General features: G+C 58.2%; 2 protein-coding genes across 2 annotated transcripts; one reads left to right on the forward strand and one right to left on the reverse strand.

Moving 5' to 3' along the window:
• Positions 1 to 1,179: 1,179 nt before the first annotated feature.
• Positions 1,180 to 8,443, forward strand: OXTR (oxytocin receptor). The gene is made up of 2 exons (XM_063348308.1): positions 1,180 to 2,269; positions 7,186 to 8,443. The coding sequence occupies exons 1-2, from the start codon at positions 1,339 to 1,341 to the stop codon at positions 7,431 to 7,433; spliced, it is 1,179 nt and encodes a 392-aa protein (XP_063204378.1). The 5' UTR covers positions 1,180 to 1,338; the 3' UTR covers positions 7,434 to 8,443.
• Positions 8,444 to 8,742: 299 nt separating this feature from the next.
• On the reverse strand, positions 8,743 to 14,757 carry CAV3 (caveolin 3). Its single transcript, XM_063348309.1, has 2 exons — positions 14,429 to 14,757; positions 8,743 to 11,635 (listed from the first exon to the last, which is right to left on the reverse strand). Exons 1-2 carry the CDS (start codon positions 14,540 to 14,542, stop codon positions 11,294 to 11,296), a joined length of 456 nt encoding a protein of 151 aa, XP_063204379.1. The 5' UTR covers positions 14,543 to 14,757; the 3' UTR covers positions 8,743 to 11,293.
• Positions 14,758 to 16,607: the final 1,850 nt, after the last annotated feature.

A 16,607-nucleotide genomic window follows, 5' to 3' on the forward strand; every position in this document is an offset into this window, starting at 1 on the left:
TAAAATAATCCTCCTGAAAGAAAAAAAAAAAATTCTTGTGGTTGTTTTAACTGCCAGGTAACAGAAGGGCGAGCCTCCCCTGAAGGCGGCTGTGCTCGCAGATGCCGTGGGGTTTTGCTCGTGGCCGGCAGCTCCAGCTGCTGGGGGGTCTTGGAGCCCCCGCTCTGGGCACCCACCTGGGGCTGGTCAGCGGAGCCCTGAGCCCCGAACAGCGCTCCTCGCTGCCGTCCGACACCCCCTCGCAGCGCCTGTCAGACAACGAGAGCATCGAGCCGGCTGCCGCGGGCGGCCGAGCTCCTCGCCGGGGTCTCGGTGCCGCGCCCGAGCGCTACACCGGGGAAACCCCACCTGCCTCGCCGCCCCGCGTCTTCCCTGCTCTGCCCGTCCGGGAGGCTACGGGCCCCCGAGGGCCGGGGCCGGCCTTCAGAAGCGGTGAGCCCGGCCTGGGTGCTCTCCCACCCTCCGCGTCTCACGCCCACGCAGGGGTCTGCCCGGCGCGGGACGGGATGGGTCGCGGGGGGCTTTGGGCGAGGGGACGCTGGTCGCCGGCGGGGTTTTGCAGCCCCCGCTTGCACCGGTGCCGCCAGCCGCCGCCCATCACCGTGGGACCGGCCGGCAGCCTCCGCTCTGCCGCTCCCTCTCGCGGCCGCCGCTCCCAGCGCAGCCGCCCGCCGGCGGGCAGGGTCCGTCCCGGACCCCCGCACCGCCCGGGGGGTCAGGATCCAGCCCGCGGCTCTCTTCCCGCCCGGGGGTTCGGGTCCGGCCCCGCACCGCACCGCACCGCCCCGCCGGGGCCGCTGCCGGCAGCGGGGCAGGGGAAGCAAGGGCTGCCCCCGGAAGGGCCGGAGGTGGGAGCGGGACCCCGGCGCTCCCCGGGGAGCTGCCCGGGCCGTGGCGGGTGGGAGCGGGGCTGCTCAGGCGGGGGGGGGGTGTGAGCTGGCCGCTCCCCCCGGCTGTACGGGCACGGGGAGATGATGCTGCAGCGGGGTTTGGGTGCGGGGAACAGCAGCACGGGAGGGCTGGGACGGGGACACGGCGTCTCTGCCGGCCCTTTCCCCTGACCCGCCTCCTGCGCTTCGGTTTTGTCTGGGGGCAGGAGCCTGCGGAAACGTCGGGTGCCCGGGGAGGGGACAGGGAGGAGCCGCCGGAGCCCGCCGGCCCCGGGGACGCGGACGGGGAGGGCCAGGCTGCTCCGCGGAGGGAGGCAGAGACGGAGCGGCGCAGCCTGCGGAGGTGAGAGCCGCGGCGGGGACACGCCAGCGAGAACGGGGACGCCTTCGTGGAGGATCTGCCACCCACCTTCTCTGCCACCAGGCTCTATGTGGGACGGAGCCGGTCATGGAGAAGTTGTATTTTGCGGGGAGCGGCGTATGGACGATCAACAGCTCTCTGGGGAACGGCAGCCTCCGCCTGGAGAACCAGACCTCCGGGAGGAACACCACCACGGACCCCCTGAAGAGGAACGAGGAGATGGCCAAGGTGGAGGTGACGGTCCTCTGCCTCATCCTGTTCCTCGCCCTGACAGGCAACCTGTGCGTGCTGTTGGCCATCCATACCACCCGGCAGAAGCACTCCCGCATGTACTTCTTCATGAAGCACTTGAGCATCGCTGACCTGGTCGTGGCCATCTTCCAGGTGCTGCCCCAGCTCATCTGGGACATCACCTTCAGGTTTTATGGGCCAGATTTCCTTTGCCGGTTGATTAAGTACTTGCAGGTAGTGGGGATGTTTGCTTCTACTTACATGCTCTTGCTGATGTCCCTGGACCGGTGCTTGGCCATCTGTCAGCCACTGAGGTCTCTGCACAGGAGAGCAGACCGGGTCTCTGTCCTCCTCACCTGGCTGCTCTGCCTGCTGGTCAGCATCCCTCAGATCCACATATTTTCTCTGAGGGATGTGGGGAATGGCGTTTATGACTGTTGGGCAGATTTCATACAGCCCTGGGGACCTAAAGCCTATGTCACTTGGATAACCCTTATGGTCTACATCATCCCTGTCTTGATGCTGAGCATCTGCTACGGCTTAATCAGCTTCAAAATCTGGCAGAATGTGAAGCTTAAGACGGCTCATGGGCCCAATGTGGGTCTGAGCTCCAGCTCCTGCAGCGGGACGACGTTTGCCAGGGTCAGCAGCACGAGGCTCATCTCCAAAGCCAAGATCCGGACAGTCAAAATGACCTTCATCATAGTGTTAGCTTTCATAGTGTGCTGGACTCCCTTTTTTTTTGTGCAGATGTGGTCTGTGTGGGACACGAATGCTCCGCAAGAAGGTATGTCCTCCCCCTCCCATAGCCCTTTGTTTGCATGGACTGCTTAGCTCAGTGGCCACAGGGACATCAGCAGCGGGCCCGGGGTCTGCGAGCGACAGCCAGAAACTGCTCCGAGCTGGGTCTCGGGGGCTGGGAGGGAGACAGGAAAAAGTCCTGAAATGGGAAAACACCCGAGAGGCAGCAGCAGCCGCCGCACGTGAGCTTCCCTGGTGCAGGCGAGGGCTGGCTCAGCCCCCGGCAAGTTCAGGGCCACCACAACTCAGGGCTCGGGCTGTGTGGATGGTGGCTCGGGAGGTTTTCACTGTCCCCGGGTGTGGGAGCTCAGCCCTCCGGGGCTGCTCCGGGGTTCCTCTTGGCTCCGTTGCCCACCCTGGGTGCTGGAGCATCGTGGGGGCTGGTGGGAGCTCAGCCCCACGCTGGCCTCAGGAGAAAAACTGCACAGCGTTAGTGACCGATTTCTTTTCTTTTGCTTTATCGTTTTGTCCTCACTGACTTCTTTGCTTTCTACTCTTTTGCCCTCTTTTCTCTCTGCTCTTCTCCCATTCCCATCCACCCCGGGACAGAGCTGCTGTTATTTTGTCTCTGACTAATAAGCACCGTTCCTGCAGAAAGCCACTGATTTATGGGCAAACGCTTTTCCTAAAGGACATGGTGTCACTGATTTGCCATTTTTTATACTTGGTGCTGGCTGCTCCTGTCATCACTAAGGTTGCAGACGGAGTCAAATATATTACCCTCCTTGCTTTTGCACACTTGTAGCTGTGCATGTCTGCTGTCCCCGGGCAGAGGTGGCTGATGGTCCCTCTGTACCCACAGGGAGAACTGCCCGGGAAAGCTTAAAAGAAAAACTCTGCACAAGTTTGTGAGGTGTGAGAAAAGTGCGTCCAGGGACAGCTTCTCCTTGGACAGACTGAGCCAACTCAGCCGAAATGCTGAGTCTGGGGACATCAAAGAGCAATGATGAGCTGCGGCCCCCTCCCGGCTCCCCCGGCAGCTCCGCCGTGGCAGGGGCTGTGCAGCGGAGGGCTCGGCTTGCTTACACCGGCACTCCTTTCCCCTCTTTAACCCTGTTCCAGCTATATAGCACTCAGTGGAAAACCTGCCGTCTCCCCCAGCCCGTTCACATCTCTTCTACCAGAAACCGAAGCTGGTAGCCTGCCTGGCACCAGCTCTCCTTACTTTGCCTTTATTGCTCCTTTCTGCTCCTTTTATTTCAGGTGGAGGAGTGAAGCACAGCTTTTTAAACCTCCCTAGGTGTTCCAGGCGGCCATCTCTTGGTTTTCCACCTGATTCAGGCTGGCAGAAACTTCTAGCTTTTAGATGTGCCCTGGGATGAAGTCGCATCTCTCCCTTTCGCTGTATGTCAAACCTGCAATCTGGAGTGCTTCCACCTGACTCATCCGCAAACAAACCCCTGCGGCCGTGCTGGTCCGGGCGGCGCGGGGGGACGGCGGGGTGTGTGCTCCCAGCCCTGCCTGCTGACTCGGGAACCTTTCCCGTGCTCCCCCCGGCGCAATCGGCCCCGCGACGCCTTTCCTTTCGGCTTTGCTTTGCTTTTGTGAAGCTCCAGCCCAGCTGAGTTGTAACGAACTCCCCTTTCCTTCACCTTTCTGTTGCTCGGGGGCCTGTGTCTGCAGTAAAGGGTGGTAGTTTTGCCAGGGCATTTGCTGGAGGCTTTCATGGCACGGGGAGGAAAAGCCTTGGGCGGGTTATTGTGGATGGTGAATGTCGGGAGACCCCAGCCCTTCCTCCCAGGCCCACCCTCCTCCTCCCTGGCAGCCCAGAGGCATGAGAGGGGCGGCAGGGTCCCCATCTCTGCAGAAGAAACGGGCTTTGTCTGCTGCGTTCCTGACCGTGCTGCCCAGCGTCCCGGATCTCTTCTCCTTTGCTCCGAGGCTTGGGCTGCCTTGGCCGGGCAGCATCAGGGCGCCTGACCGAGGTGTGCCCCGTGGCAGACAGGAGTTCGGCTGTTTATCATCTTGCAGGCTTTGCAGTCTGCACGGGCATCATGTTGGGGAAGGAAGGGACGCAGGCGGGCAGGGTGCTCGCTGTGCAGCCCGGGGCTCCGTCGTGTCTGCAGCACCAAGGGACTGCACCCCGGGAGGTGACGAGCAGATCACAAAGGCTGTGTGATGGAGGGTCGCTTACTTAAGGCAATATTTAGGTTTCTCTATGTAGGATGACATAAAGAGTGTCCTTGGCAAGGGAAGGTCTCCTTATACCTACCTGAATCCTAATGAATCCCGAGCAGGCGCCCTGCAGGTTTCTGCCCGTGCATTGCATCCCGGAGCGCGGTGGACGCAGGTGTCAGCCGTTAGCAGAGGGATGCGCGGCACCTGGTCTGCTGTCGGTGTAGCTCCGATACTGCTCCTGCCCGGTGCCTGGCCCAGCCTGTCACGGGCCGTGCTTGCACCTTCGCAGGGGCAAAGTCTGCTGCGGTTTGGGGTGTGTCAGGGGTAAAAGATGAGGCTGTAAAGGAAACAAACTGAAGCAGCTCTCCTTTCCTAGTTATAGAGTGATAATCAGAGGGGTCTCACCCTGCTAGTACTGATCCACTTCAATGGCTTTCTACACAGGTCTTCCTCACTTCAAAAAACAACTTAAATAAAATAAGGCAAGTGAAGCGCAGAGGCTGGACCCTCGCCCTGAGCAGTGCCAGGCAGCGCAGGATGGGGCTGGGGTCCCAGGCTATGCCACCCATGTGGCCCCACGCCCCCTCTCCCCCCGCCACGCTATCGCCCTGCTCAGCATCGGGCTCCATGGAACGTCGGGGCCAGGCAGCCCCTGGGTGTCCCTTCCCCAGGCTGCCCTGGGCAGGTGACAGTGCCTCAAAGTCTGTGCTGACCACTTTGGAGCCCTGCTGTGGTGCCAGGGTTGTCAGTGGGTCTGCTGCGTGCCCGGGGAGGGGCTGGGGGTGTCGGTGGGATATCGGGAAATCAGATGTCCCCCCTTGGCAGTGGGGTGTCCCCGGGACAGGCAGCGGTGGTCCCCACCTTTGCCAGCTGTGCAAACCTACAGCCTCTGGAAGTGTGGTCTGGAGCTGCAGGTTGTGATTCAGGTGTCAGCTTCGGCTCTGGGGATCCTTCACAGAACATTAGTTTAAATGAGGTTTCTGCTCCACGCACCTTACAGATAATTTAAGCTACATGTGGCATTTTGAGCTTTCAGTCAAAGTTGGCTTAAAGCATCTGTGAAGGTAATAGTGAGGCTGTGAAGCAGCGCAACTCCGTTATATTGGTCCCTTAATCTTGGGAGCTGATGCCTTGAGTCGTGGGCTGTGAGTGATCGCATCTGTCTGGGTGTGGGAATTAAGGAGCAGTCCTCATTTCATTTCCCTCTGCAGCAGCGTTGGCAGCGGGTCCGGCAGCCCTTCCCTGGGCACGGCCTCCTGCCTCTGCCGACCCCTCCGGAGAGCGCGCCGACCCCATCCCGCGTGGGGGTGTTGGAGCCTGAGGAGAGGGAAGGTCTGTGAGGAGCAGAGCTTGCTCTGTGCAGCACCCCTCGGGGATCTCCAGCAGCCCTGCTGAGGAGGGAGAGATCCATGCTTAATTCCTGCCCTGCAGTAAGCTCCATGAAATTCAATTTATCTCCCTCAGAGAGAGAAGAGCTGAGTCAGCCGGGGATGGATTTTTTTAAGTGGATAGAAATGCTATGATGAATTTCAGGTCTTGTGCCCAGGATTTGTAAGCCATTCCCCATGGATTCCTTTTAGCATATGCTTGAAATTAAAAGCGGTTGGACCAGACATCACTAGAGCAGGAATTATGCATGAGTTGGTTAAAGGTGAATTTGGAAACTAGTATTCATTATTCACACTTGTTTTCTAGTTTAAAAACTGCGAGTGGATTTTTGCAGAGGCAGAAGGGGACCAGAAGCAGCCAAACCCAAGCATGCGTCCTCGCTGCTGGCACGTCCCCTGTGAGCAGAAGGGGACGAGGGGCCGGGCTGAGAACGCGGGGAGCAGAACAAAGGCTCCGTCCCTGCCCGCAGCCGCTTCTGGGGGAGTTGCCCCACGGGGGGCCGGGGCTGCCACGGCGGGTGCGAGTCCCACCGGCCCATTCTCGCCAGACTGTCGGGTACTTTGTGCCCCGGGAATGGCAGAGACTTGGCATCCTGTTACCCCGCTGCCACCATCGCCTCCTGTCGCCAGCGTTCCGCTTGCAGCCAGCAGGCATTGCCAGGCTCCTGGGCGTCATTACTGAGATGGAAATGGCCTTCATTTCCCCTGGCAGAGTGTCGTATGTGAAAATTAATCCAGGGGAAGAAAAATGCCACCGCTCCTGGGGCTGGAAGAGCGCCGGGCAAAGAGGCACAGATGAGGCAGGGATGGGACGCAGGGCGCGGTCCTGTCGGCCCTGTGTTGGTGGTGGGGACAGCCTGGGAGCTGGGGACACCCTGGGGCCGAGGGATAGTGTGGCTTCCCCACAGCCGGAGCAGATGGAAGCTGCTAGTCAGCCCCAAATCGGCCACAGGTGGGGAAAAACGAGCCACGCAGCTCTTTTTGTTCCCGGTCCTGCTCTTTGCCATGGCAACTCGGAGAGGCTGCCCTCGCTCCTCCCCGCTTTGGGCACCGCAGAGGCAAATTGCGCAGGTGGTGCTGGGGGCAGCTCTGCCCCTCGGCCAGGCATTTCTAGGGTAGCGCTGAGCAGGCAGCAGTGCAGGAGCTGAGCGGGGAAACACAGCTCTCCTGGGGGAAAAAACCTAGAACTGAGTTGCTTAAAACCAGACTTGCTTCCCCCCCTTTATTTGCCAGCTCTTTACGGATATACTGACCGTGATGTTCCTGCAGGCATTGCAATGCCGGCAGAGCTCAGGGCTCTCGGCAGAGCCCACCGCGCTGTGTGCCTGGCACCCCAGGGTAGTGATTCTCACCACCCGCGCTGTGTCCTGACGCTGCTGTGCTCTCTGCCTTGCAGCCTCCCCCTTCATCATCGCCATGCTCCTGGCCAGCCTCAACAGCTGCTGCAACCCCTGGATCTACATGCTGTACACCGGGCACCTCTTCCACGACCTGATGCGGCGCTTCCTCTGCTGCTCCACGCGCTACCTGAAGTCGCGGCCGGCGTGCGACCTCAGCGTCAGCAAGAAGAGCAACTCCTCCTCCTTCGTCCTCAGCTGCAAGAGCACGAGCCAGAGGAGCTTCACGCATCCATCCATGACGTGAGGGCATCGCCGGCCGGGACCTCGCTCCGCCGCCCTGCTGCCTCCAGCGCTTCCCAGGGAAAAGCTGGGATTCGGACAAACAAGGGGGGTTCTCTGTAAATAGGTGTATATATGTCTGTGCACGTGTGAGCATGTACAGCAGTCATTATTTAACTGAGGGGGGAGGAGGAGGACTTCTGTCGTCCAAGTTTCAGTGCTGCCTGGGACTGGATGCCAGGAACCTGCTTCTGAGCCCCCAAACCACTGTCATCGGTGGCTTTTAGGTACCACCGGGAGGGATGGGTTTTGCCCCGAATGATCCTGTGCCACTGGGGCAGGCATGTTATGTCCCCATTGGATGCAAGGGGCAGCAGCACAGGGTGAGAGGTGCCAGCCCGGGCACACGGGCATCGGCACCCGGCCCCACCACCGCCTGCAGCAGGAATCCCACAGGATGGGGCAGCGCCGCGGGCACCGGGCTCTCAACGTGGGCGCGCTTGCTGCACTTGAAGCGCTGTGGGGCAGAGACAGCCCCATCCCTGCTCGGTGCCAGCCCTGCTGCCCCCCAGTCCCATGGCACCGCCGGTACAGAGCAGGGCAGTCCTGCCACCACGGGCAGGGGGGCAGAGGGGACAGGGCTGGGGACAATGTGGGGGGACAGCGCTGGTGCCCGGGTGTCCTTACCCCTCTCTGGCTCCGTGTGCTGTGTGAGGTTGCGCGTGCGGGGCAGCGGGGGCCAGGGGAGCGACACCACTGCAGGGTCAGGGCATCTGTGCAATAACACGTTTGCTGAGTGTGCTCAAAGGCTTCTCTGAAGGCAGGCGTTTGGGATGCCGGCTGGACTCCGTGGGGTTTAACAGAAAAACTCCCACTGAGTCCCCCAAGGCCAAGCTTTTGCTTTGGGTTTACCGCAGATCGCATTTAGTCTTTTACACCAATGCAATTTTCTTGCTCTGTAACGCACAAGGTCATGCTTATGGCATGGATTTTTTATTGTTAAGAAATACCTGTAAATAAAGTTTTCTGACTGTGTGTTGATGGAAAGTGGGAGGGGAGGTGCAGAAGGAGCACTAGACTAAGAAAATGAAGGAATACGATGGGAAACGATGCTTTGAATGCAAGACCCAAGTGTGCTCCGTGTAACGATGCTTTTGTTTATAGAGCACGGCACCAAGCACTTGAGACCTGCACGCCGCTTTGTTCCATGGCGTGACGCTCGCTGTGACACAGCCCTTGGCGGGGGGACAGCTGGGCTGGAGGGGGGCTCTGGCGGCGGGGGCTTTCCCTGCGTGGGGGGCAGCGGGAGCTGGGGACCGCAGACAATGCCCCTGCCTTCGCTCACTGCAGCGGGACGGGGGGGCGCAGAAGCAAGGCCTGCATGCATCCCTTTCATGTTGGGAATGAATATGAAAAATGCATTTAAACATGTACTTTATTTTTTCACTGTCATCAGCAGGTGCATTTCCACCTTTCACGTCCTGGCATTCCTTTGATTTTTTTTCTAGTAGCTTCAAGTGAGCTCTCAGCACGTTTGCTAAGTACGACCCAGCACATTCGGTGTCAGCATATTTTACTGGGCTGGTTTAAATCCAATAGGAAAGCACATAGCGTTTTCCTCCCGTGTTCATTTTCCTTCTCCTTGAGAGTAATTGGCTCCTGCCCAGAAGAAGGAGGGGGGTTTTTAAAACTGAATTTTATCAGGAACCCGAGGGCTTGGCACATCCTCCGTCTGCCAGGAAGGAAACCCAACGTGGTGGTAGATTTTCCCGGGACTGATGCATGGAGCAAGGAGGAAGCTCCGGGAGAGGCAGGGCATTGCCTGGCGAGCCCCGGGTGCAATTTCTGGCGGCAATTATGGGGTCAGGCAGGGCCGTGCCCCCCGCGTGGGGACACTGCCATCTCCAGACGAGTGACGCCAAGCTCCCGCGCCGTCCCCGGCCTGCAGCAACATGGGGATGGGCAGAGGAACTCCAGCTTTGTCGCGGTGGAAGGATATTTAACATGCTGCCAAAGGCTCAAAAGCAAAGTGCTGATGACTGAGCAGTGCGGGCTCCACGTGTAGGGAACCCCTAGACCACTGCGAGGGGAGATCAGGATTTTGGAGGTTTTTTGGGTTCAGGCTGTGAACAACTAGAACAAAAAGCCATTAAAAAGAATATAATCCCAGTATTGTTTTTAATTATTTTTATTCCCACAAAAAGCTTTAAAAAATGCTCATGATAAAATGTTTTTGAGACCTTTTTTCCCCTACAAATATCTAAATATTATCTAAATATCTTTTTTTTTTTTGTATCACTCCATCCATCTCAAGGCCTGGTGTTGGTAGAGCATGGGTGCTGTATAGCTATGGAATAATGAAAGACCACAATCCCAACCCATCGGAAGAGCACCAATAGAAAATCTAACTCTTTCTTGCCCTTGGCATGGCACTACAAGAAACTTTGGCTCCAAGTCTTTGTTGGCAGCCAAGGGAAAAAAGCACATGAATACAATCGAGAATAACCTCTGAACGAGACCTCCTGGGCCCTGATTCAGCAAAGCACTTGAGGCCAGAGCCAAAAAAGCCTTTAAGTGCCTCAAAGTATGGCTTCATGAAGGATGGACTAAGCAAATTAATTGACAATACAGGGGAGGAAATAGCTCCAAATTGGATTTTTTTTCCCCTCATCCTTCCTCATGTTTTCAGTGGAGTGGCTGGGAGCGGGCAGAGTCCCAGAGGAGGGTCCTTGGCCCGCTCCCCCGGCACGCCTGGGTGAGCCCTGCTGCGGGATGCTGTGGGATACCGTGGGATGCTGTGGGAGGGAAGGGCGCAAGGCAGTGCCTCGGACGAGGTTCTCCTCCTGCGGAGCCGGGCAGGGCACGGAGCAGAGAGACAGCTGGGGAAGAAGAGCACATTGCTGCAGGCTAGGGCTTGCCCAGCGTCACGCAAGCAAGCACGTAGAGCCCTCTCTGAAGGTCCCTCCAACCCCTACCCTTCTGTGATTCTGCAGTAAACATTCTCCCTGAGAAAGAAGCCAAAGCTTTACTTAAAGCCAAGCTTCTCATTTCTCAAGTGAAGTTATCAAAACCCATTTGTTCTCGTTGCTCCCCATGCTCTGCCCAGCTGCCCCACTGCAGCCCCGGCGTGCTCACCAGCTGCCCACCGGTCCCATGCTGCCCCTGGAATCCTGGCCACAAAGGATAACGATGCCCCACAATTAATAAATGAGTCACCCTGCCACATGTGGTTTTGCAATTGCTGGTGGCCCAGGCCCAGCACGTGCTCCCAGGAGGCAGACATAACATTTCATGCACTAATTGATCTGGATTTCAAAGCTTTGCTGAAATGCAAACACACACAAAAAAAGAAAAGTTTGCTTTCGCTATTCTATCCATAAAACTTTTGTGCAGCGTGATTTGATACAGAAGCTTCCACAACAACAATCATTTGCAGCAAATAATAATAATTTGTACGCCTTGGTGATGCTACACTGAAGGAAGGGCTGGAGAAGCGTGCAGGGTTTGGTCTCTCGTCCAGCAGCATCTCTGCACCCTCGATTCTCGCTCTGCAGCTGCGGGTCGTGGCCCAGGGCTGTGGTCTGGGAGATGCTGTGGTCCCTCCCGCAGGAGCAGAGGGTGATGCTGGGGGCCTGGAGAGCACAGGGGTCTCCCTGGGCTGCCGAGACTCAACGGGCTTTTCTTCTCCTAAAGCTGCTGGCTTTGGGGTGGAGAAAGGAGCAGCCTGGCGTGCCTCCATCTACAGGGAGCATCCCCGGCAGCTCTGCCGCAGGGTCCCACCACACTGCAGGTCCCTGGGTATGGGTGTCCCCGTGCCCGAAGGCAGGGCACACGGCAGGAGGCAGGGGTGGTCGGGCGAGGGCTGGTGGGGGCGGCTCTAGGGACCTAGGTCTCCTTCCGGAGAGCAACTCGGACGTTGCTGCAGATCTTGGAGAGAGCCTCAAAGAACGGGTCGCAGAAGGTGTGGATGCAGAGGGAGTAGATTCGGCTGACGCACTGGATCTCTATCAGGTAGCTCTTGATGCAGGGCACCACTGCCCAGATGTGGCAGAAGGAGATGAGGGCAAAGAGGAAGCCCCAGACGACTGCCAGGGGGATGCCCAGGATGGCAGAGAGCAGCCGGTAGCACCAGTACTTGCTGACGGTGAAGGTGGTGTAGCTGGTTTTCCAGACGCCGTCAAAGCTGTATGTTCCCACAGGCTCAGCTATCACATCCTCAAAATCCACCTGGGAGGGAGAAGAAGGGTGTAAGGGGCGGGGGTTGTGGGGGCTAGCAAGGGCGCCAGTGCGAGGGTGAGGATCTGCTGCAGTGGCAGAGGAGAGCCTGAACGGAGGGGCTGGGGAGAGCAAGGGCTGTGCTGGGGGGGGGGCAGACCCCCGGCACCCCCTGAGCGAGGACAAGCCCCGCTGCAGCAGCGGAGCCCCCGCTCCACGCAGGATCCAAGCGGGAGGTGGTGGGGGGCTCCCGGAACTGCCTGGCTGGGGGCACACAGGCCCAGCCCGCAGCAGGAGCCCCTGGGCTTGGTCACCCCGGGCCACATGGCCCGTCCCCAGGCCCCCGCCGTCTGCCGTACCCCCAGGTGCCAGCGCCGGGCACCAGCCCTGCAATGGGAGCTGTGCGTGGGAGTGTTCACCCCGGAGGAGGCCGGAGCCCGTTCCTAGCCTTTTTTAGCATTCAGGGACATGGGCCACCTGCTCGGCAAGAAGGTGGTTTCTGCTAATAAAAATCCAACAGCCCTCTTGATTTACAATTAATTTATTTATACCTGGGCAGGCGAGGTGCTCAAGTCTGCCTGCCTGCCTTCTGTCTGACACGGGAGAGAGATCGGCTGGGCCATGCCCTTACAGGGACACTGCTGCTATGTGCAGGCGCTGGGAGTGTCTCTGAATGACAAATACTCTTAAAAGCCTCTGAACTACGCGTGGAGATATCAGTGCGGCGGAGCTCATTTCTAGGGAATGCAGGAGCCGAGCCATTTGTCTTGAAAAATAGCATGGCCTTTCCTCGGGAAGCTAATGTGTCTGTTTGTCCATTTGTGTTAATTTGCAATACCCATTCTGGTTTTGCAAGCACTTTGATCATGAAATCATTCTGCGTCATCTTTAATTTCCTGGAGTGGGCAGGAGGTACCGGGGAAGTATCGACGCAGATTAGGGATCTGCAGCCAGGTGAGCTGGAGCTCCCGGGAAAGCGAGCAGCAGAGCCCTGCACAGCTGCCCGAGGGCTTAATGAGCTAATCAGGGGATCAATTAGTGAAGGGAGCAGCAGGGTATAAGAGGAGAGTCTCTGCCTTGCTACTTCTTTTGCTGGCAGTGGGTCTGGAGGAGTGGTGGAGGCAGAAGCTGAACCCCGAGCCTTATGGGGGTGCTCAGGGCTGGCAGACGCAGGTACGGCTCGTTGCTCAGTTGTTTTGCTTGGGAGGAGGCTGTTAAAGCTCTGTAAAACCCCTCTGGCTGGTGCCACTGCTGTAATGTGGTCTCAAATCCCAGCCGTGGCTCTGTGAAGCTCGGGAGGGTTTATCTATGGCCAGGGGAACCCCCCAGCCTGCAGACCCCTCTGCCCCCCTGCGCCTCTCTGCCCCTGTGCTGCAGGAGCACTGCGTGCCCCTGTGCCCGGGGTGGTTTGGGTGCTGCTGCCCGCTACAGAGGGGAGGCTTTGGCTTTCCCGTCGGGATGGGGGTGCAGGAGCCCGGCGAGTGGCAGCGGGGTGCGTGGTGCCCCCATCCCCAGGGCTGGCTCTGCCCTCCCTCCCCAGCCTTATCAGCTGGGCTATTTTTAAGGCAGGAGGAACATGAGGTAGCTTGAGCAAATGCTCTGAAAACTTGCCCTTCTGATGAAGCAGCAGCGTGGCCATATGAGCCTGAAAATCCTCTTCCAGACTTTGGGGATCCCTGACTGGGCAGAGGCAGGGGTGGGGGAATGGGGCTGGCACGAGGGGTTAGGGGTGGCCTGGAAGGTGCTGGCGTTACCCGCTGGTGGTAGCTGGTGATGTCCCTAAGCTGCGGAGCAGGCAGGTGTCCCCCGGAGCGCTGCCTGGCACAGGCTGTCTGGTCCTCGCCACCCTGGCAGTGTGGCTGAGCCGCGCTGGGACCGTGTGGCACAGATGTGGGACACTGCTGGGAATGGGCTCAAGGTACTGAGGTGCCTGGCTGCTGCTCCGGTGTGCCAGAAGGGTGCCCAACCATGGCCGTCACTGTCACAGCCCATCTGGGGGCTTCCCATTTGACCATGTGCATGGTTTTAGCTGTAACTGTGCTTCAATGCACAAACGGAAGCTTGCATTTCAGCGGTATGATTGAGGTCATGGTCTGTTCCAAAGCCTTTGTGAGCAGGCTTTGTCCCTTCTGGCATGATGTCCTCTTTGATCTCTCGGTGCAGTTTTAACAAAACCCTTCCATCTCCTCCCGATCTCCTTTGGGCCAAATTTATCTGTGCCGTAATACTAACAAAGGTTAGAGCAGCCAAGCTCCGGTGGTCAGCATTTGGGAAAATGCTTCCCTCTTCAGCTAGAGTGAGAACTCCTTTTGATCAAAAATAGTCAGAGGCAGCTTGCTGCACCCGCCGGCTGCCGTGGGGGAGAAACAATCTTCTTCCAAGTAGGACAACACGGATCCAAATGCTCTGGTGCTCAGATTGTCAGGTCTTGAAGATCAGCAGCCTTTTTCCAAGGTTCCTTTTCAATTAGTGATATGGGCTGACCCTGTTTTATTTTTACCCACTTACTAGTACAAAGGAAGGTGCCCCCCCCAGATTTTCAAGCTATGAGCCCATAAAGTCGGGGAGCGCCCCCAAGGAATGGGAAATGCTGTGTTAATCGGAGCCATGCACAGCACACAGCCACCCGGCCGGCGCCTGGGGCGCCCTGGCAGCAGGGCTGTGGCTTGTGGCAGGTTTCGTCCCTACAGCCCGAGGCGACGCCGCCTCTTGCGGCACATAAACCAGGGGCTTACAGCCCTGGGGGAGGTCAGGGAATGACAACGCCAATATACCGATTGCATTGAGGCACCAGGAAAATCCTACCTTTACAACGTCCTCGTTGATATGCTTTGGGTCTCTGTTCACCAGGTCGATCTCCTTGGTGTGCTGGTCCTTGATGATGATCCTCTCCTCCAGCTCCGTCTGTTCCTCTGCCATGGCTGCTCTGCCGCCAGCTTGGCTGCGGGCGGTGGCGGGCTGGGGAGGGGGCCGAGGGGCTGTGCTGGGGAGGCCGGGGGAGGGCAGGGTGCGGAGGCGCTCCCCCCTGCTGCCCGCAGCAGCTGCCCTGCAGCCCTGCGCCCCTGGCGCTGCTCCAGGCTAAAATTAATGTTGCGCCTCCCGCCGCTGCCCCAGAGCCCTTAAAGGGGCTTTGCTGGGGACAGCCCCCGCAGTGTCACCTCTGGGGGTGGTTTGATGTGTGTGTGGGGGCTGGTGGCCCTGGAGCCGGGGCGAGGGTGGCACAGGGGATGGGTGTGCAGCCCCCCAGCCCAGCCCTGCAGCTGGGATTTCCTCCTTGCGCAGGGAGGCAGCGTGGGAGAAACGATAGCCAAACTGGCGCAAAAGTCCTCAAAAGCCTAAGAGAAATAGCCATTTACAAGGGAAATAGTTGTTTATGACTCTGTAAATGAAGCGGCTCAGGAGAGACATGAATCGCATCTATAAATATCACCCAGATAAGCCATGTTGTCCTGGGATGGCCAGCGAGGCTTGGGGTCCCTCGGGGAGCCCAGAATGCAGCTCACGGTATCAGCTTGGATTCCTTCGATTCCAGCTTTTTCATACAAAGAAACCTGGGGAAATCCAACTGACCAACCCACAGATCGATAACGGTTGGTGTGTCTCCTCCACGAGCGCTGGGCACAGTGACATTTAGCACATTAATGATGATTTATTTAACTTGTGCTGTATTTTGGTAATCCTCATTAATCTCTTTGCTGCTCTCTTAGTTTTCGTGAACTGAGGATTTGTTTAAAATTCATGTGTTTTTGTTAAAAAAAAAAAACAACAAGAAAAACAAACAAACAAAAAAACCCGAAAAAACCCCCCACCAAACCCCCACAACCACCCACCCAAAGCTTCTGTTAAATCAGTTTATAAATGCTTTCATTTGAAGTAATATTGGGATAACCGACCTCCGTTCTCCCGCCACGTGTCCCTCGTGGCTGTGTTAGTCTCCCCATGTGGTGCTGGGGATGCCCTTGGTGACAGCCGGCTGTGCTGTGCGGGTGACACAGCTGAGGTGGCTGTGACTTCCCCCCCGTGACCCCGCGTATCGGTACCATACACTGAGGGGCTGGGAGGCAAAACCTCTCGGGGGGGGGGGGGGGTGGGGGGCGTGACTGCAGCTGGTTGAGTGGGGGGGGTGTCAGTGCCCCCGTGGTGCCTGCACCGCTGCTGGTCTCGGCTGGCATGGGGGGGGTACGTGACCTGTGAAAGGCTGCTGCCTTCCAGAAACACCCGTGCCTGGGCAGTGCCCTCTGTATCGAACCCGCGTGGCTCGGTGCCTGGTGTTTTCCGCACTGCAATGATCTTGTTCCAGCCCTTCGAGTTGACGTAGTACAGCGCGAAATGAGATTGTGTCGTTCCACCTGGCTGAGGCCTCGCAGGGCTCTCGGGCGTATTCATTTTTCCCCAAGAACTTGTGATGGCGAGGGCCTGGCTGAGCTACCGCAGGGCGAAGGCTGCCGGCCTCCTCTAACTCCTGCTGCTGCCCCTGCTGTTCCTTAGCATTTTTTCTGGAGTCAGGGTGGTACCTCAGTCTGGAAACTGTTTTTTCTTGGGATTTCTGCTCTAGTGAAAGCAGATGTGGTGGTGTCTTGAGGTGTGACACATCCACGGCTAAAACTGTGGTGCTGCTGCTTGTCAGAGACCTCCTGGACTCCTCCTGCAGGGAGAGAAAGGGCGGAACTGGGGCTGGAAAGGACCCATGCAAAACTGCAGGGTAAAGGAGGCATCTATGGTAAGGGACAAATTCTGTAAGGGTTTACGAGTGTGGGGTTGAGGATCTAAATCTGGGTAGGCTGTGGCAGCGTGCTCCAGGTGACACTGTCCTGGCTGCATTGCTGCCGGTGAAAGGACACTGGAAACCCTTCAGCAGCACCAGTTCCGCATCCCTGGGTCTCTCACTGGCGGGGTGGCTCGGTCTGGCCCCGTTCCCTTCCCTTCCTACAGCGTTAGCACAGCTGCAGGTTTCTAACGCAGCTGGGAGCCAGCGCCTGGAGCT

Source organism: Chroicocephalus ridibundus, chromosome 10, assembly GCF_963924245.1.
Source record: "Chroicocephalus ridibundus chromosome 10, bChrRid1.1, whole genome shotgun sequence".
NCBI lineage: Eukaryota > Metazoa > Chordata > Aves > Charadriiformes > Laridae > Chroicocephalus > Chroicocephalus ridibundus.